This window comes from Somniosus microcephalus, chromosome 7, assembly GCF_052327205.1.
Source record: "Somniosus microcephalus isolate GS21.2 chromosome 7, FLI_Smic_1.0, whole genome shotgun sequence".
NCBI classification, from domain to species: Eukaryota; Metazoa; Chordata; class Chondrichthyes; order Squaliformes; family Somniosidae; genus Somniosus; species Somniosus microcephalus.
The window spans coordinates 13,176,755-13,197,021 of NC_140993.1; the positions used below are offsets into that span (position 1 = coordinate 13,176,755).

Sequence of the window (20,267 nt, forward strand, 5' to 3'; positions counted from 1 at the left end):
GGTTCTGGTTTTGGAGGTCGGGAAACGTTTCCGCCTCCAGCTGGCCATTGCGCTATTTAACCTCCTTAAATGCTTGTTAAGGGCCTCGCTAAGCCTATTTTGAGAGGCCCTCGTGATTTTTCCAGCTTTTCGACGTGCTCCACGTACCTCCTGAACCACGCCAGGTAAACCTGGCGGATTGACTCGTGGGTGGACTCCTCACTGCTCCAGGTCTAACAAGACATCGTTTATTGCAACAAGGATTACTTGCAGGTGCCAGACCTTGGCTTTAAAAGGTGTCTGAGCACTTTTAGAAGGCCTTCCGAAGTCGGAGGTGCTGCAGCTTGACTCCATCAACTGTGGGACCTCCTTGGAAGACCCACTCCCCGCTTACAATGAGCACTTCCCCAAAGGAGGCATCTACAAGCAGCATGGGAACCATTTGTTTTCTTTCTGCATGGACCTCAGATGAGGAGGAGGAGGAGGAGGAGGAGGAGGTCAGAGCCCGGGATGCAAGGGATGAACTTATCATGGTCAGATTTGCATAGGTTGCCCAAGTTGGCACATGTCCTTGGCTCCATCCTAGGACATCATTGACAATGGACATGACTCTCTGGCCTCCTTTCACTCAGGCCACCAACCTGACAACGCAAGTGTGGCGGTGCCCGCAATGTGGAGCTGCCTAAGGCGAAAGAACAGACAGCATAACACCAACATTTTGGCTTCAAATCATTTTAATGCTTTCCACAGAAACAGTCTCCCAATCGGCACACAGATCTGGAGGTTATATCCCATGCCAACTGTACCCACACAGCCTTGGTTTCTTTGGCAGGCCCCTTCCTCCGAGATGAGTGGAAGAGCACCTCCATGCTGGCTGTCACCCCCTCCAACAACACTTGCAGCGCCTCATCCGAGAGCCTCGGGTAGGCCCTTGCCTTGGAATTGGACATAGTGGTTTCTCAAAAGATGTTGGAGGTGGAGGCAGGAGACGCAGAAATGCTGTGGAATGAGCCAAGGAAGCAAGAAGCCATGAAATCAGACTGGAAAAGTGCTGTCAGCAGAGGCGAGTTTCAGTCCCAAAGCACTAATTGAGCAAGGGCATCCCGCACCTCTGAAATCAAGTGGCCAATCATAGGTTTCAAAAATGTGTGATTTTCCCATCAATGGAGGCGAGTTTCAAACCCACCCAAACTGAAACCCGCCCCCATTGTGTCCAATTCTGGGCACCGCACTTTAGGAAGGATGTGAAGGGCTTAGAGAGGGTGCAGAAAAGATTTACAAGAATGATTCCAGGGATGAGAGACGCCAGTTACGTGGATAGACTGGAGAAGCTGGGGTTGTTCTCCTTAGAGCAGAGAAGGTTGAGAGGAGATTTGATGGAGGTGTTCAAAATCATGAGGGGTCTGGACAGAGTAGATAGAGAGAAACTGTTCCCATTGGCGGAAGGGTCGAGAACCAGAGGACACAGATTTAAGGTGATTGGCAGAAGAACCAAAGGAGACATGAGGAAAACCTTTTTTACTCAGCGAGTGGTTAGGATCTGAAATGCGCTGCCTGACAGGGTGGTGGAGTCATATTCAATCACGGCTTTCAACAGGGAGTTGGATAAGTAGCTGAAGGAAAAAAATTTGCAGGACTACGGGGAAAGGGCGGGGGAGTGGGACTAGCTGAAGTGCTCTTGCAGAGAGCCGGCACGGGCTCAACGGGCCGAATGGCCTCCTTCTGTGCTGTAACCATTCTATGATTCTGTTCGCAGTATTTTGCTTTTGTATGGCCGTCAGCTTCTGGTTCTGTCACTCTAATTTTTAGAACTAATAAACATTAAAGTTCTCCTAGCCGGAGAAACATAGGGCGCGATCTTGCCAGCCCTGGGGAGGTGGGACTGCTGGGAAATTGGCAGAATCTGGGGGCGGGTTCCCATCCCGCCCTCAACCCGCTTCCGTGCCATCTTCCCGGGAGGCGGGTAGCCGACCCGCGCCGGGTCCCGTCTCCTCGAGGCAGGAAGGTGATTACAGCCACTTAACAGGTAGTTAACAGGCAGTTAAGAGGATTAGCCCCATTTTTCCAGTAGAGGCGCGGGCTTCCCGATGTCGGGAAACCTCGCCAGGGTCACCGAGGCGCGCAGTGGGCCTGCGGGGGTCGGAGAGGTGCAAAAGTGCGCTGTCTAGGTGAGTGATGGGTGCAAGTGTGGAGAGGTGAGAATGTGAGGTGAGTGGAAAGTGATAGAAAATGTTTACTTACCTTTGTTTCTTCCTGCAGGCTTCAACAGTTGGGGATGCGGAGAGTCTCGCATCTCACCGGCAGAGATGACAGATGGCTGCTGCATTCTCCGATGCAACATTCATCTCATTCCTGCTAAAGAAAGAGGTTTGGCGAGTCTTGAATACAAGGACTCATCAAACTACAGAGAATGTCAGTGTTTGGCAGCTTCACAGAGCTGTGAAACGATGACAATTCATCTGTCAAACATTTTTGACAGATGAAACGTCACTTGCTGACGTTCTCTGTAACCAGCTTCCCCTTAATTGGCCTGCTGAGCCCGCTGGGCAGGCTTAACAAAGTCAATCAAGGGAAAATAGCGTGGGTTGGCCACAAGTCGATGGAGGCGGGACAACGACCCGACAAGCAGCAGTCCTGCCTCCAACGCGCCCCCATTGGCAAAATCACCCCCAAAGTGTACAAAAGAGCCACTTCTAGGGTGAGCATTTGTGAAGGCTGGGTCATGTCTGACTATTCTAGTTGAATTTTTTGAGAAGGTCGCTCACATGGTGAATAGGAGAATGTCTATGATTGTTGCCTGTATGGACTTCCGAAAGGCATTTGATAAGGTTCTGCGCAACAAGAACAACAACTTGTATTTATATAGCGCCTTTAATGTAGCAAAACGTCCCACGGCGCTTCACAGGAGCGATTATCAAACAAAATTTGACACCAAGCCACATAAGGAGATATCAGGACAGCTGACAAAAGCTTGGTCAAAGAGGTAGGTTTTAAGGAGCGTCTTAAAGGACAAGAGAGAGGTAGCAAGGCGGAGAGGCTTAGGCACGGCTGCCAATGGTGGAACGATTAAAATCGGGGATGTTCAAGAGACCAGAATTGGAGGAGCGCAGAGATCTCGGAGGGTTGTAGGACTGGAGGAGATTACAGAGATAGGGAGGGGCGAGGCCATGGAGGGAGTTAGAAAACGAGATATTTAGCAAAATTAAAAGCGCACGAAATTGGAGTTACTCTTGTGACATGGGTTGATAATTGGTTGGGAGGTAGGGGACAGAGAGTAGGGATAAAAGGAATGTACACTGATTGTCAGGATGTGACAAGTGGTGTTCCCCCAGGGATCTGTACTGGGTCCTTAGCTTTTCACAATATATATATCAATGACTTGCATGAAGGAATAGAGAGTTGCATATCCAAGTTCGCAGGTGGCACCAACTTAGGAGGCACAGTAAATGGTGTAGATGGAAGCGGAAAGGGACATAGACGGATTAAGTGAGTGGGCGAAACTGTAGCAGATAGAGTTCAATGTGGGGAAGTACGAGGTCAACCACTTTGGTCGCAAGAATGACAAATCGGAATATTTTCTAAATGGCAAGAGACTAGTGGAGGAGCAAATGGATTTGGGTGTTCATGGACACGAATCACTAACGTGGCAATGGACGCCCACATCCCATGAACGAATTTTTAAAAAGCAGCTAGTACACAGGCACAAAACGCAATCAAAAAAGCTTACGGAATGCTGGCCTTTATTTGAAGGAGGCTGGATTACAGAGGAGAGGAAGTTATGGTTCAGTTGTACAGAGCCTTGGTCAGGCCTCAGTTCTGGGCCCCGCACTTTAGGAAAGATATATTGGCCTTGGAGGGGGTGCAGCGCAGATTCACCAGAATGGTACAGGGGCATAAAGGGTTAAATCAGATATAAATGTGGCTTGTATTCCCTTGAGTTTAGAAGTTTGAGGGCTGATCTAATTCAGGTGTTTAATATTATAAAGGGATTCAATAAGGTAGAGAGAGAGAAACTATTTCCTCTGGTGGGGGCAGTCCGGAACAAAGGGGGCAGAACCTTAAAATTGGAGCCAGGCCGTTCAGGAAAGAAATCAGGAAGCACGTATGCACACAAAGGATAGTGCAACTCTCTCCCCTAAAAGGATGCTGGGACAATTGACACTTTCAAGACTGAGATATAGATTTTTGTTAGGTAAGGGTATTAAGGGAATTGGTCAAAGGCGGGTAAAATGGAGTTAAGATACAGATCAGCCATGATCTGAATGAATGGCGGAACAGGCTCGAGGGGCTGAATGGCCTCCTCCTGTTCCTATGACCTAATTTTTTTTTTAGCTTGGTGCACTGGTATTTAAATTAAGATGAGCAATCCTTTCCCATTGATTTTTAAAACGTTATAAATAAACTGTGAGCCGCAATGGAAAATGTATAACGACAAATTGGGCAATGGGGAGCATCTAATAACAGTGTGTAATATTGGTTGTATCACAAGGCGTCCTATGTAAGCTGCAAGGATTGACAGCAGACTACTGTGCTCTGAAGAACATAAGAATTAGCAGCAGAAGTCGACCATTTGGCCCCTCGAGCCTGCTCCACCATTCAATAAGATCATGGCTGATCTTCGACCTCAACTCCACTTTCCTGCCCGATCCCCTTCTCCCTCGATTCCCCTAGAGTTCAAAAATCTATCGATCTCAGCCTTGAATATACTCACGACTGAGCCTCCACAGCCCTTTGGGGCAGAGAATTCCAAAGGTTCACAACCCTCCGAGTGAAGAAATTTCTCCTCATCTCAGTCTTAAATGGCCGACCCCTTATTCTGAGACTGTGACCCCTAGTTCTAGACACTCCAGCCAGGGGAAACATCCTCTCAGCATCTACCCTGTCAATCCCCCTCAGAATCTTATATGTTTCAATAAGATCACCTCTCATTCTTCTAAATTCCAGAGAGTATAGGCACATAATTGTGAATTATCAACCCAGTGATATGTTGGTCTTTGGAGCCTTGTTATGTTGCCCAATAATCTCTTACCATAATAATTCATATCACATTGTCACCACTGTTTTTTGTTTTTCATTTTTCAGGTGTTTATAAAGGGACTCAATAGGAAAGATACAGAGAAACTGTTTCCTCTGGTGGGGGAACCTAGACAAGGGGCACAATCTTCTGATTAGAGTGGAAAATGGATGCAACGCCTGAATATGGAAAAAAAGACTTGCATTTATATAAAGCCTTTCATGACCTCAGGACATCCCAAGCTACTAGGAAGTCAATGAAGTATTTTTTGAAATATAGTCACATGTAATGTAGGAAACACGGCAGCCAATTTGCACACAGCAAGCTCCCACAAACAGCAATGTGATAATGACCAGATACTCTGGTTTTAGTGATGTTGGTTGAGGGATAAATATTGGCCCAGGACACTGGGGAGAACTCCCCTGCCCTTCTTCGAATTAGCGCCACGGAATCTTTTACGTCCACCTGGGCGAGCAGATGGGGCCTCGGTTTAACGTCTCATCCGAAAGACGGCACCTCCAACAGCACAGCACTCCCTCAGCACTGCACTGGGAGTGTCAGCCTGGATTTTGTGCTCAAGTCTGTGGAGTGGGACTCGAACCCATGACCTTCTGACTCCGAGGTAAGGGTGCTGCCCACTGAGCCACGGCTGACAATGTGGCTTAATCTAGTATCATACAACAACAACTTGTATTTATATAGTGCCTTTAAAGTAGTATAAACGTCCCAAGGCGCTGCACAGGAGTATTTTAAGACAAAAAATTTGACACCGATGCACATAAGGATAAATTAGGACAGGTGACCAAAAGCTTGGTCAAAGAGGTAGGTTTTGAGGAGCAACTTAAAGGAGGAAAGCCATGCGGAGAGGTTTAGGGAGGGAATTCCAGAGCTTAGAGCCTTGGCAATTGAAGGCACGGCCACCAATGGTTGAGCGATTAGAATCAGGGATGCTCAAGAGGGCAGAATACAGCACAGAAGGAGTCCATTCCTTATCTGAGGAAGAATGTTCTTGCCATGGAAGGAGTGCAGCGAAGATTCACCAGGCTGATACCTGGGATGGCAGGAATGACGTATGAGGAGAGATTGTGTCGATTGGGCTTGTACTCACTGGAGTTTAGAAGATTGAGAGGGGACCTCATCGAAACCTATAAAATTCTGTCAGGCCTGGACAGACTGGATGCAGGAAGGATGTTCCCGATGGCCGGGGAGTCCATAACCAGGGGTCATAGTCTAAGGATAAGGGGTAAGCCATTTAGGACTGAGATGAGGAGGAATTTCTTCACCCAGAGAGTGGTGAACCTGTGGAATTCTCTACCACAGAAGGTGGTGGAGGCCAGTTCATTAAATATATTCAGGAAGGAGTTGGATATATTTCTTAAGGCTAAAGGGATCAAGGGATATGGGGAGAAGGCAGGGACAGGGTACTGAATTTGGATGATCAGCCATGACCTCAATGAATGGCGGAGCAGGCTCGAGGGGCCAAATGGCCTACTCCTGCTCCTATCTTCTATGTTTCATTCATCCCATCGTTCCTTTGCTGGCTCTCTATCCAATTAGTACTTTTGAAATATAGTCACTTGTAATGTAGGAAACACGGCAGCCAATTTGCGCACAGCAAGCTCCCACAAACAGCAATGTGATAATGACCAGATTATCTGTTTCTAGTGATGTTGATTGAGGGACAAATATTGGCCCAGGACACTGGGGAGAACTCCCTGCTCTTTCCCAAAAGCACCTGCAAATTTTTTTTACCCAACAGCTATCTATTAAATGGCTGTTTTACAAAAAAAAGAACGGATTGATCAGATGGAAAAGGGACGTGATTTGTTTTTGTTTATATTTATCAATCTGAAGTGGGCATTTGTCTCAGACAATTTAATTCAAAGTATCTTTTGATTGCTTCCTGAGATTTCTCTCTCTGTCTCTGAAATCACACGAAGCCTCACCGCTTAGAAAGAGACATCAGCTAAAAACTTATCTTTTCACCTTTACAACATGGCAAGTGTTTTTTTTCTTTATATCGGGTGGGTGGGTGTAAAAAAAAAGTACAGGTCAGGAAATAAAATGCGTTCCTCCAACGGCGTTAGAAACGTGCTGAAATAATTGATTCTCTCAAAATGAAGAACCTGATTTCAGCAAACGCTAAAGGGGAATATTGATCCTTTATTATTAATGGTACAAACGCTTTGCAGCGATCATTCCGTGAGGAAATCAGTGCTCAGAGGACAGTACAATGGCAGATGTAAACCAGACTATAAAGATGGATACTAGAGAACACACACCCACGCTCAACAGACTTGTTAAACTATTAATAGCACACCGTGCAAAAAAAAACCACACCGAAGTGTTGTTTCGCCAGCTGCAAACACACCCGCTGGAAGTAAATAATAAAAGGACTCGAAAGCCATGTTAAAAGGGCGATGCCTGGCAGTTGTGTGCGTGAATCTATCATTAGCAATGCTCCCTGAACAGCAGAGAAAGCCTTCTGTTAGATTGGCAGTTAACTTATTTCTCCAATAATCACCACCCCCTCCCCACCCCAACAACAACCACCCCCCTTGGTGGGTCCCATCAGGGGACCTCGGACTGTTTTGACAAGGAATATCTGACAGCAGCGGATTTCCTACACCCTCCTTCAAAGGTGCTTGGCAGAAGATCCTGAGGTGAGGTGAGAGGAGAGGAGGGGATTTTTTTTAAAAAAACAGCAGTGAGTTGTTGTGATCAGAAACGCGCTGCCTGAAAGGGCAGTGGAAACAGATTCAATAGTAACTTTCAAAAGGGAACTGGATAAATACTTGAAGGAGAACAATTTGCAGGGGGGGTGGGGGGAGTGGGACTAATTGGGGAGCTCTTTCAAAGAGCCGGCACAGGCACGATGGGCCGAATGGCCTCCTCCTGTGCAGTATCATTCTATGATTACTCAACACATTAGTCGCCTGCTATGGTTGGATTACTTTTGCCTTGTTCTACAATCAGCACTAAAAAAATACAAATCACTACAACCTCTGTAGCGAGGACGTCCACTTTCAGTGAAAGGAGTGAAGAGGTGAAGCGAGTGCAAGAAAGACGTAGAAAAGAAAGAGAAAAACTTACATTTATACAACCTCTTGCTCGACCTCAGGACGTCCCAAAGCGCTTTACAGCCAATGAAGTACTTTTGAAAGGCAGGAAACGTGGCAGCCAATTGCGCACAGCAAGCTCCCACAAACAGCAATGTGATAATGACCAGATACTCTGTATTAACATAGAAGGTAGGAGCAGGAGTAGGCCATTCGGCCCCTCGAGCCTGCTCCGCCATTTAATGAGATCATGGCTGATCATCCAAATTCAGTACCCTGTCCCTGCTTTCTCCCCATACCCCTTGATCCCCTTAGCCTTAAGAAATATATCTAACTGCTTCTTGAATATATTTAATAAGTTGGCCTCAACTGCCTTCTGTGGTAGAGAATTCCACAGGTTCACCACTCTCTGGGTGAAGGAATTCCTCCTCATCTCAGTCCTAAATGGCTTACCCCTTATCTTTAGACTGTGACCCCTGGTTCTGGACTCCTCTGCCATCGGGAACATCCTTCCTGCATCTAGTCTGTTTAGTCCTGTTGGAATTTTATAAGTTTCAATGAGATCCCCTCTCATTCTTCTAAACTCCAGTGAGTATAAGCCCAATTGACCCAATCTCTCCTCATACGTCATTCCTGCCATCCCAGGGATCAGCCTGGTGAATCTTCGCTGCACTCCCTCCATGGCAAGAACATCCTTCCTCAGATAAGGCGACCAAAACTGCACACAATACTCAAGGTGTGGTCTCACCAAGGCCCTGTACAAGTGCAGCAAGACATCCTTGCTCCTGTACTCAAGTCCTCTCGCTATGAAGGCCAACATACCATTTGCCTTCTTAACCGCCTGCTGCACCTGCATGCTTACCATGATTTTGTGATGTTGATTGAGGGATAAATATTGGCCCAGGACACCGGGAAGAACTCCCCTGCTCTTCTGTAAAATAGTGGCTGTGGGATCTTTTACGTCCACCTGAGAGAGCAGACGGGGCCTCGGTTTAACGTCTCATGCGAAAGACGGCACCTCCGACAGTGCAGCACTCCCCCAGCACTGCACTGGAGTGTCAGCCTAGATTTTGTTCTCAAGTCTCTGGAGTGGGACTTGAACCCACAACCTTCTGACCCAGACGTGAGAGAGTGCCACCCACTGAGCCACAGCTGACACAGAGCTTCTCCTGCATATACCCCGCAAAAGCCAAGCCAAATATTGGCTCATCCGTTTTATATTTGCTATGCGTCTGTGTACCAAATGCAGACACGTATTAAATAAAATTCTGCTGCCTGTGTCCTAACTCGCACCAAGTCCTGTTCTCCCATCATCCTCGTGCTCGCTGACCTACATTGGCCCCCGGTCCGGCAACACCTCAAATTTAAAATTCTCATCCTCATGTTCAAATCCCTCCATGGCCTCGCCCCCTCCCTATTTCTGTAATCTCCTCCAGCCCTACAACCGCGACCCCCCCCACCCCCGAGATCTTTGCGCTCCTCCAATTCTGGTCCCTTGAGCATCCCCAATTTCCATCGCTCCACCATTGGCGGCCGTGCCTTCAGTTGCCTGGGGCCCTGAGCTCTGGAATTCCCTCCCTAACTCTCTCCGCCTCTCCCTCCTCTTTTAAGACGCTCCTTAAAACCGACCTCTTTGACCAAGCTTTTGGTCACCTGCCCTAATATCTCCTTATGTGGCTCGGTGTCAAATTTTGTTCGATAATCGCTCCTGTGAAGTACCTTGTGAGGTTTCACTACGCTAAAGGCGCTGTATAAATACAAGTTCTTGTTGAGTGTTTGGTGGACACAGGAAATAATATTATTATTTTAGTTATAAATTTCCTTAATTTTATGATTTGATTTTGTATTGGTTGTGCCCCTTTAAAAGGGACCACATTTGTTTGATTACACTGGGACAACCCAGTGTCTCCTTATTGTTAATTTAGAAATAGTCGAACAGATCAGATGTATTCGGCGGGGGGCAGGGTATAGGGTGTCGCCTGCCGAACAAACACTGTCCCGGTCGGTCCCCAGAGCATTTATTCCGCTTGCAGCCGCAGAAAGCTCTACTCTTACCATTGCAGTTTTATATTCAATCGCACTGTCCATATAGGCGCAATTAAAAAAAACTCTACTAACTGCACGTGAGGATGAAGACAAGAGATTTTAGGTAGATTTGCATTCCATCACTAACCCCGTCACTCGTTTCCCCAGCTACAATCCGATCTCTGGCGAGCTCTCTCTCTATCCTCTTAAGTGCTTATTAATAAAATGTCCAGAGAGTGCAAGGTGAGCTTTTCCTGGACAGCTGTCTCTATCCCTTCTGAAGTGGGTGGGCAACATAGGAACAGGGGGAGGCCATTCAGCCCCTCAAACCTGTTCCCCCTCCACCCACCCGCCATTCAATCAGATTGGGGCTGGTCTGCATGGGAGGGTGAGACCTTGATTATTTAACCGTTTTTTTTGAACAAACAGCTCATTGGCATAGTGCTATTCAAAGAGCTAGCACAGGTACGATGGGACGAATGGCCTCCTACTGCGATTCTATGATGATAAAGGCAAGTCAATAGGAGCCTAACCCAAGCAGTGACTACTGCACACATCTCAGGATCCATAAAGAAAGCATAGGGAGAGGAAACTAGACATATATATATATATATATAAATAGTTTTATAAAATATGTATTTATAAATATGTAGTAGGTAAACACAGAGACACAAGAGGGCGAAGCTAATAGTTCAGACGATATGGGAAATACAAAGAGGTTATTGAGTGGATGGGTATTGACATGTGTGGAAAACTAGCTCCTGTTAACAATTAACCCCTGGGGCATTAAATCTGCCTCGACAATGGCCTCTTTCATTAAGCAGGATCTGGGGCAGTTTGAAATGGAGACTGGCACAGAGAAAAAACCCACGGCAGAGGCGGCCGGTGGGCCCCTCCGCAAGCAGGGAATGTTTTCGCTTTGCAGAAAGGTCGGTGCTGGCTGGTGTCGGGTTTCACACACACACAGGCCCTGGGAAAGGACAGGACAGGGAGAGGGGAGGGGAGGCAGGGAGAGGGGAGGGGAGGCAGGGAGAGGGGAAGGGCAGGTAGGGAGAGGGCAGGCAGGGAGAGGGGAAGGGCAGGGCAGGGAGAGGGGAAGGGCAGGGCAAGGTGAGGGCAGGCAGAGAGAGGGGAAGGGCAGGGAGAGGGGAGGGGAGGCAGGGAGAGGGGAAGGGAGGCAGGGAGAGGGAGGGGAGGCAGGGGGAAGGGCAGGGAGAGGGGAGGGGAGGCAGGGAGAGGGGAAGGGCAGGGCAGGGAGAGGGGAGGGCAGGTAGGGAGAGGGGAAGGGAGGCAGGGAGAGGGGAGGGGAGGTAGGGAGAGGGGAAGGGCAGGGCAGGGAGAGGGGCAGGGCAGGGCAAGGTGAGGGCAGGCAGGGAGAGGGGAGGGCAGGCAGGGAGAGGGGAGGGGAGGTAGGGAGAGGGGAGGGGAGGCAGGGAGAGGGGAAGGGAGGCAGGGAGAGGGGAGGGGAGGTAGGGAGAGGGGAGGGGAGGTAGGGAGAGGGGAGGGGAGGCAGGGAGAGGGGAAGGGAGGCAGGGAGAGGGGAGGGGAGGTAGGGAGAGGGGAGGGGAGGCAGGGAGAGGGGAAGGGAGGCAGGGAGAGGGGAGGGGAGGTAGGGAGAGGGGAGGGGAGGCAGGGAGAGGGGAGGGCAGGTAGGGAGAGGGGAGGGGAGGCAGGGAGAGGGGAAGGGCAGGGCAGGGAGAGGGGAGGGGAGGCAGGGAGAGGGGAAGGGAGGCAGGGAGAGGGGAGGGGAGGTAGGGAGAGGGGAGGGGAGGCAGGGAGAGGGGAGGGGAGGCAGGGAGAGGGGAAGGGAGGCAGGGAGAGGGGAGGGGAGGTAGGGAGAGGGGAGGGGAGGCAGGGAGAGGGGAGGGCAGGTAGGGAGAGGGGAGGGGAGGCAGGGAGAGGGGAAGGGCAGGGCAGGGAGAGGGGCAGGGCAGGGCAAGGTGAGGGCAGGCAAGGAGATGGTAAGGGGGTGAGAAGGGAGGGTGAGGGAGAAGGGAGGGAGAGGAGAGGGGAGGGAGGGGTGGGGATGGTGAGGGAGGGAGAGTGGAGGGGGAGAGGGAGGGAGAGTGGAGGGGGAGAGGGAGGGGGAGAGGGAGGGGGGAGAGGGTGGGGGGAGGAGGGGGAGGAAGGGGGAGAGGGGAGGAAGGGGGGGAGGGAGGGGGAGAGGGGAGGGGGAGGAGGAGAGGGGAGGAGGTGGGGGAGGAGGAGGAGGGGGGGGAGGAGGAGGGGGAGGGGGGGAGGAGGGGAGGGGGAGGGGGAGGGGGAGGGGAGAGGAGGAGGGAGGGAGGAGGGGGGGAGGGAGGGAGGGGGGGGAGGGGGAGGAGGAGGAGGGGAGGGGGAGGGAAGGGGGGAGGAGGAGGAGGAGGAAGAGGGAGGGACGGGAGGGAGGGAGGGAGGGAGGAGGAGGAGGGAGGGAGGGAGGGAGGAGGGGGAGGAGGGGGAGGAGGAGGAGGGGAGGGGAGGAGGAGGAGGGGAGGGGGAGGAGGGAAGGGGAGGAGGAGGGAGGGGGAGGAGGGGAGGGGGAGGAGGAGGGGGGGGAGGAGGAGGAGGGGGGAGGGGGAGGAGGAGGGGGAGGAGGAGGGGGGAGGAGGAGGGGGGGAGGAGGAGGGGGAGGAGGAGGGGGGAGGAGGAGGGGGTGGAGGAGGAGGGGGGATGAGGGGGGAGGGGGAGGGAGGAGGAGGGGGGAGGAGGAGGGGGTGGAGGAGGAGGGGGGATGAGGGGGGAGGGGGAGGGAGGAGGAGGGGGGAGGGGACGGGAGGAGGAGGGGGAGGGGAGGGGACGGGAGGAGGAGGAGGAGGGGACAGGAGGGGATGGGGAGGGGAGGGGGAGGGGTGGGAGGGGGAGGAAGAGGGGAGGAGGGAGAGGGGGAGGAGGGAGGGGGAGGGGGAGGAGGGAGGGGGAGGGGAGGGGGAGGAGGGGTGAGGGAGGAGGGGAGGGGGGAGGAGGAGGAGGGGAGGGGGAGAGGGAGGAAGGGAGGGAGGAGGGGAGGGGGAGGGAGGGAGGAGGGGAGGAGGGGAGGGGGAGGAGGGGGGAGGAGGAGGGGGGAGGGGGAGGAGGAGGGAGGGAGGAGGGAGGGGGGGAGGAGGAGGAGGAGGAGGAGGAGGGGGGAGGAGGAGGGGGAGAGGAGGAGGGGAAGGAGGGGGAGGAGGGGGAGGAGGAGGGGGGGAGGAGGAGGGGGTGGAGGAGGAGGGGGGAGGAGGGGGAGGGAGGAGAGGGGGGAGGGGAGGGAGGGGGAGGGGGAGGGAGGAGGAGGGGTAGGGAGGAGGAGGGGGAGGGGACGGGAGGAGGAGGGGGAGGGGACAGGAGGGGATGGGGAGGGGAGGAGGAGGGGAGGAGGGGTGGGAGGGGGAGGGAGAGTGGAAGAGGGGAGGAGGGGAGGGAGAGGGGGAGGAGGGAGGGGGAGGGGAGAGGGAGGAGGAGGAGTGAGGGAGGGGAGGAGGGGGGGAGGGGAGGGGGAGGGGAGGGCAGGGGCGGGGGAGGAGGGGGAGGGAGGAGGGGAGGGAGGAGGGGGAGGAGGAGGGGACAGGAGGGGAGGGGGAGGGGGTGGAGGGGGGAGGAGGGAGGGAGGGGAGGAGGGATGAGGGAGGGGAGGAGGAGGGGGAGGGAGAGGGGAGGGGAGGAGGGAGGGGGAGGGAGGGGGAGGGGAGGAGGGAGGGGAAGGGGGAGGGGGAGGGAAGGGGGAGGGGGAGAGATGGGGGGGGGGGAGGAAAGGGAAGCCGATGGAAGGGAGAGAGGGCAGGACAGGCCATCATAAAGCAAGGCAGCCAGCACGCCCCTGAATGCAGCGATGTGTGGAAGGGAAGGGGAGCAGCAGATGTGAAGGAGCAGCGATCGCTCTGGCTCCTGGCTCAGTGTGACAGGAGGTGGAGAGAGTGAATGAGAGAGGAGAGAGTGTGTGGGAGAGGAAAGAGAGGGAGTGTGTGAGAGAGGAGAGAGAGGGAGTGTGTGAGAGGAGGAGAGAGGGAGTGTGAGAGAGAGAGGGAGTGCGAGAGAGGAGGAGAGAGAGAGTGTGAGAGGAGAGAGGGAGTGTGTGTGAGAGAGAGGAGAGAGAGGGAGTGCGAGAGAGGGAGTGTGAGAGAGAGTGTGTGAGAGAGAGAGAGGGAGTGTGAGTTGTGAATTGAGAGGAGAGAGGGAGTGTGAGAAAGGAGAGAGAGGGAGTGTGAGAGGAGAGAGGGAGTGTTGGAGAGAGTGTGTGAGAGAGAGAGAGGGAGTGTGAGAGGAGAGAGGGAGTGTGAGAAAGGAGAGAGAGGGAGTGTGAGAGGAGAGAGGGAGTGTGAGAGAGAGAGTGTGAGAGAGAGAGAGAGAGGGAGTGTGAGAGAGGAGAGGTGCGGTTTGGTTCTCCCGGTGTGGGGTGGGTTATTAATGAGCAGTATCAATGGATGAGAGCCCCCCCCCCCCCGCAAAAACAGATCTCCCTCTAGGATGTCAAGCAGGGGAAAGGAGACGAGTCTGTGTCTGTGTCTCTCTGTCTGTCTGTCTGTCTGTCTCCTGTCTGCGGGGCTGAGATCCGAGTGCTCGGCACATGCGTGAAAGCAGCAGCGTCCCCCAAAGTCCCAGCAACACACAAATCACAACACACACACACACAGACACAGAGGCTTTTTCCTTTGCCTTCTCCTCCTCCTGCACACACATACACACCATTGCAGCCTTACCTGGAACATCAGCTTCTCCTGCAGCCGCTTCTCGCAGCCCTGCTCCGATCAGCTCAGCTCCTCGGCAGAGAAATGCAACGACCCAATAGCTGGCTTAAGGTAGGCGAAAAAAAAGAAAGGGAGAGAGAGAGAGAGAGAGAAATAGTTGCTGCAGGGCTTTCAAACCCCCCAAGGCAAGGATCAGGACACAATTAGCTCATTGCCTCTTCTCGTCTCACCCAATCTGCAGGAAAAAAAAGTTACATTTAATTAACCGTTCACCCAGGTGCATCGAGGATTTCTCTCTGCTTTTGTGCTGTTTTTTTCTGGCTGTGTGTTAATTTTTTGCATTTTTTTCTTTTATTTTTTTTTGCAATCACATTTGTTAATTTCGCTTCCTGTGTGTGCAACAGTCTCCCTCCCGCCAGCCCCCAACTCGCTCACTCTCCCTCCCCTCTCTCTCTGCAGAAAGCTGATTTTAATCGTTATGATTAGTTTTGATGTGATGTTTCCTGCAGGCGATTCTCTCTGCGAATTGCATCGAGCATTTCTTTGCCAGGGAGAGGAGGAAGGGCAGAGGGAGAGAGAGAGAGAGAGAGAGAGAGGGAGAAATGGGAGAGGGTGATGAGGGGAGGAGAGAGATGAGGGGAGGAGGGAGATGTGGGGAGAGGGAGGGGGGAGATGAGGGGAGGGGAGAGTGAGGGAGGGGAGGGGAGAGTGAGGGAGATGAGAGGAGAGGGGGAGGGAAGGAGAGGAGAGGGGGGGGGTGAGAAAAGGTGAGGGGAGAGAAGGTGAGAAAAGGTGAGGGGAGAGAGAGGAGTGAGGGGAGAGAGAGGAGGGAGGGGGAGAGAGGGAGGGGAGAGAAGGGGAGGAGATGAGAGGGGGAGAGGAGATGAGAGGGGGAGGGAGAGGAGGGAGGGAGGGAGAGAAGAGGAGAGAGAGAGGGGAGAGGAGAGGAGACCACCCCCCAGTGACCGCAGGACTCTCAGTGCAGACAGAGCTTGCTAACTTGTTGATGAGATTAGGTTGCATTTCCTGATCACTAGGTGGATGTGTGTTGGGCCTGTTAGGGTAAAAAATAATGAAGCAATGCATTTTCCTCACTGGCTTCCTTGGCTGTATTTCACAACAGATTTGCATAAAGTAACCACATGTAACTCTGCACCTCCCAGCTTCCCCTTTGAGCAGCCCCCTGCCGAGTCTAAGTCATCGCCTGGGGTGGTACAGCAACTCTGAGCAACTGGCCAACCATGCAGTGTTTTATTATTGATGTCTTAAGGCGAGGGGGGAAGGGGGGGGGGGCAGGCCTGCCCTACCCTACCCTGTATTGCCCTCTTGCAGGAAATAAAGAACACAGCCAAAGGCAATGGTACAATTAAACAAATGTAAAGTTTAGGAGCCTTGCTCTTCTTGTCAAAAGTATCAGATCTCAGTGCCGGCGGAGCTGCTGCTGGGCGCTGCCTCCTACAACCATTCGGCACGTCGCTGGAGTAAAAACTGGACTGGACTAGAAAAGAAAAAAGAAAGACTTGCATTTATATAGCACCTTTCACGACCACGGGACGTCTACAAAGCACTTTACAGCCAATGAAGTACTTTCTGACGTGTAGTCACTGTTGTAATGTAGGAAATATGGCAGCCAATTTGTGCACAGCAAGCTCCCACACACAGCAATGTGATAATGACCAGATAATCTGTTTTTTAGTGATGTTGATTGAGGGATAAACATTGGCCCATGGACACTGGGGAGAACTCCCCTGCTCTTACTTTGAAATAGTGGCCGTGGGATCTTTTATATCCACTTGAGAGAGCAGACGGGGCCTCGGTTTAACGTCTCATCCGAAAGACGGCACTTCCGACAGTGCAGCACTCCCTCAGCACTGCTCTGGGAGTGTCATCCTAGCTTTATGTGCTCAAGTCCCTGGAGTGGGACTTGAAGCCACAACCTTCTGAGTCAGAGGCAAGTGTGCTACCAACTGAGACACAGCTGTCACTACATTAGAATGAAACTTTGTCCACATTTGTGTTCTTGTGGAGTGGAGCAACTTTTTTAAAATTCGTTTCTAGGACGTGGACGTCGCTGGCAAGGCCGGCATTTATTGCCCATCCCTAGTTGCCCTTGAGAAGGTGGCGGTGAGCAGCCTTCTTGAACCGCTGCAGTCCGTGTGGTGAAGGTACTCCCACAGCGCTGTTAGGGAGGGAGTTCCAGGATTTTGACCCAGCGACGATGAAGGATCGGCCGCTATATTTCCAAGTCAGGATGGCGTGTGTGACTTGGAGGGGAACTTGAAGGTGGTGGTGTTCCCATGCGCCTGATGCCCTTGTCCTTTTAGGTGGAAGAGGTCGCGGGTTTGGGAGGTGCTGCCGAAGTAAAGCCTCACATGCCAGAAATAAAAGAAGGAGAATTGTAAAAATGCCCAAAGAAAAAAATATACAAAATATTTACAGCACAGAAACAGGCCATTCGGCCCAACTGGTCCGTGCCGGTGTTTATGCTCCACACGAGCCTCCTCCCGCCCCTCTTCATCTCACCCCATCAGCATATCCTTCTATTCCTTCCTCCCTCAAGTATTTATCCAGCTTCCCCTTACTAGCATCTACGCTAGTCGCCTCAACCACTCCCGGTGGTGGCGAGTTCCACTCTCTGGGGAAAGAAGTTTCTCCTGAATTCCCCATTGGATTTATTAGTGACTATCTTATATTTATGGCCCATAGTTCTGGTCTCCCTCACAAGTGGAAACATCTTCTCTACGTCTATTCCTATCAAACCCTTTCATAATCCTAAAGGCCTCTATCAGGACCATTCTTCAGCCTTCTCTTTTCTAGAGAAAAGAGCCCCGGCCTGTGCAATCATTCCTGATAGGTGTAACCTCTCAGTTCTGGTACCATTAGCACACAGGTGTTTGTTCCACCTATATTCTGGGAGTGGGCCTTTGGCGTAGCGGCAGCATCCCCGCCGCTGGGCCAGAAGACTGTAGGGTTTCGAACCCCGCTCCAGACAGTCCTGGCAAGTGGAGTCGGAGCTCCAGCTCTAAATTCTGGGTTGACATCCAGCGGGATACTTGCGTCCATGGGTGTGGGTGGCCCCCCCCCCCCCCTCGTATGGGTTGTGGGAGCCCGTAAAACCCTCCCGCCATAGGACTAACCACCCTAATGGCCGGTACGAAGATGGTTACTGTAGTGTATGTACCCGTTTACCTTTAAGGGAACTATTGAATGTAACCGTTCGCCTTTAAGAGCACTATTTTAGGTGTGGCACTATTTGTTGGCTCATGTATACTGTAATACCGATAGTGACCACACCAGTATATAAGGGCTGGGATATGTTAACTAGGGCAGATTCGCCCGAACCTCTGAATAGTAAAGACCTGTTTTATTTGTTAATCTTGGAGTCTGTGTATTATTTGCAATACAACCCACAGACTTAACAATGGCGACGAGGACGATCGTACCCTGCGGCAACAGTACTTCCTAAGCTACTAAGGAGCGTCGAAGTGAGGCAACCGCCTTCGTCGTGCTGCTGGAAGAACACACGAGGCTGCAGCAACAGACAGGAAGCAGACTAGCAACGAAAGTTCATCAGCAACAGGCACAACTACCCTTTTACCACGGTGCGGAGTGCGTCGATCAACTAACAAAAGAAAGCAACCGGCGACCGCAACGACTGTGAGTAGGGGAAAGTGTGGAAAATATCCGGAGGATAAGGGCAGTGACCACCACGGTCGAGGGGGTGAAAAAGGCCGGACAGCGACCGGGATCACAAGGCACGGTGGCGATAAATAAATAAATAACTAAATAACCCGCGAAGAATCAGCCGCAGCCGGGGAGGAAAGGGCCGGACTGCAGGAGGTCGGGGAGAGGCGTTTAAATCCGCTGAGCGAGAGCCCGAGAGGGAGCGAGCAAGAGCCGCGCGAGCGGGTGAGCCAGAGCCCGAGAGGGAGCGAGCAAGAGCCGCTTCGAGCGGGAGGCGCTTCGCGAGCCAGCGATCGCACCAGCGATAAGGGCCGAGAGCCGCTTCGGGCGAGAGGCACAGCGCGGGCCATCGATCGCGGCGGAGATAAGGGCCGCACTCGGGCTGAAAGACAGCGTCGGGGGTCGGGTGAAGACCGCCAAGCGCGGGAAAACCGCCATTGAAGTGGGCGGGGAGAGCGAGAAGCGCGGGAAAGCCGCCATTTTTCGTGGGGAAACCGCTGGGGAAGAAGACAGAAGCGGGAAACCGCCATCTTAGAAAATTAATAAGAATTTTCAGAAATGCTGGTGTGTTCTCAAGAAGAGAGGAAAAATAAGAATAAGTAAAGCAATACTTGTGTTGTTCTCAAGAAGAGAAGAAGATGCCTAAGCGAGGAAATATTAATGATTTTAATGCTGAAATAGAAGACTGGGCCACGTATGTGGAACGCATAGAAATATATTGCATAGCCAACGAAATTGAGGATGACGACAAGGCAATAACTTTGTTAAATTCGATGGGAGCAAAAACATACGGGCTCTTGAAACACCTAATAGCACCAGTTAAACCAGTGGACCAGACCTTCGAAGAGATCGTAGCAGTGCTGAAGGATCACTTGAACCCCACACCGTTGATGCTGGCTGAATGATTTAAATTTTACGCCAGAACCCAGAGGCAAGATGAAAGCAATGCGGAATACTTAGTCGAACTGCGTAAGCTAGCGAAATACTGCCAGTTTGGAGGGAATTTGACAGAGGCGCTGCGGGACAAGTTCGTATGCGGCTTGGCCAAAGAAGGAACGCAGAAGCGACTTCTGGAAGAAAACGACCTCACACTGGACAGGGCTGTCCTCATAGCTTCATCGCACGAAGCCGCAGCGAAAGGAACGGCGGAAATGCAGCTAAAGGCAGCGGCACTCGGGGTGGACCAAATTACTGCAAGCACTTCCAAATGCTACCGTTGTGGAAAGACAACGCACGACCAGAATCAGTGCTGGTTTAAGAACCAGGAGTGCAGGAAATGTGGCAAACTGGGTCACATCGCGAGGGTATGCAGGTCCGGAAAGAAGACCAACAAGCAAAGGAAGCCACCACCAAAAGAAAAGTACAACAAGGTGCATCAGGTGGCTGAAAAGAGTTCAGACGAACAAAATTCGGACTCAGACCCAAACAGCCAAGAGCTGGATAGTCTGAGAATCCACAATGTGGGTAAAGTAACTGATCTACAGACGATCTGGGTCACACTAAAAATAGCTGGAGTCCAAGTACGAATGGAGCTGGACACGGGATCAGCTGTATCAGTCATCAACCAAAAGGACTACCACCGGCTATTCTCTCACATACCCTTAAGAAATACCAAGTTCGTATTACAGACATACACGGGGCATAATGTATACCCCATGGGGAAAATAAGAGTCAAGGTGAGAGATAGGGGTAAAGTACACCCAAGAATGAATTTGTACGTACTACCTGAGGGAGGACCACCACTTCTAGGACGGGAGTGGATCAGGAAAATAGACATGGAATGGCACTACCTACAAGCAATGACGAGTGAGGACTCGGTGCAGACAAGCAGCTCAGACTCCGAGCCGGAAGACGATAAGTCCA

General features: G+C 52.0%; 1 protein-coding gene across 1 annotated transcript in view; it reads right to left on the reverse strand.

Annotated features, from left to right (window-relative positions):
* LOC147114519 (BTB/POZ domain-containing protein KCTD1) overlaps window positions 1–14,889 on the reverse strand; it is a 156,716-nt gene extending 141,827 nt beyond the window's left edge. The window contains exon 1 of the mRNA XM_085992252.1: window positions 14,733–14,889. Coding sequence (XP_085848378.1) covers window positions 14,733–14,741 — 9 coding nt within the window. The 5' untranslated portion in view covers window positions 14,742–14,889. The remainder of the gene's footprint in view (window positions 1–14,732) is intronic.
* Window positions 14,890–20,267: the final 5,378 nt, after the last annotated feature.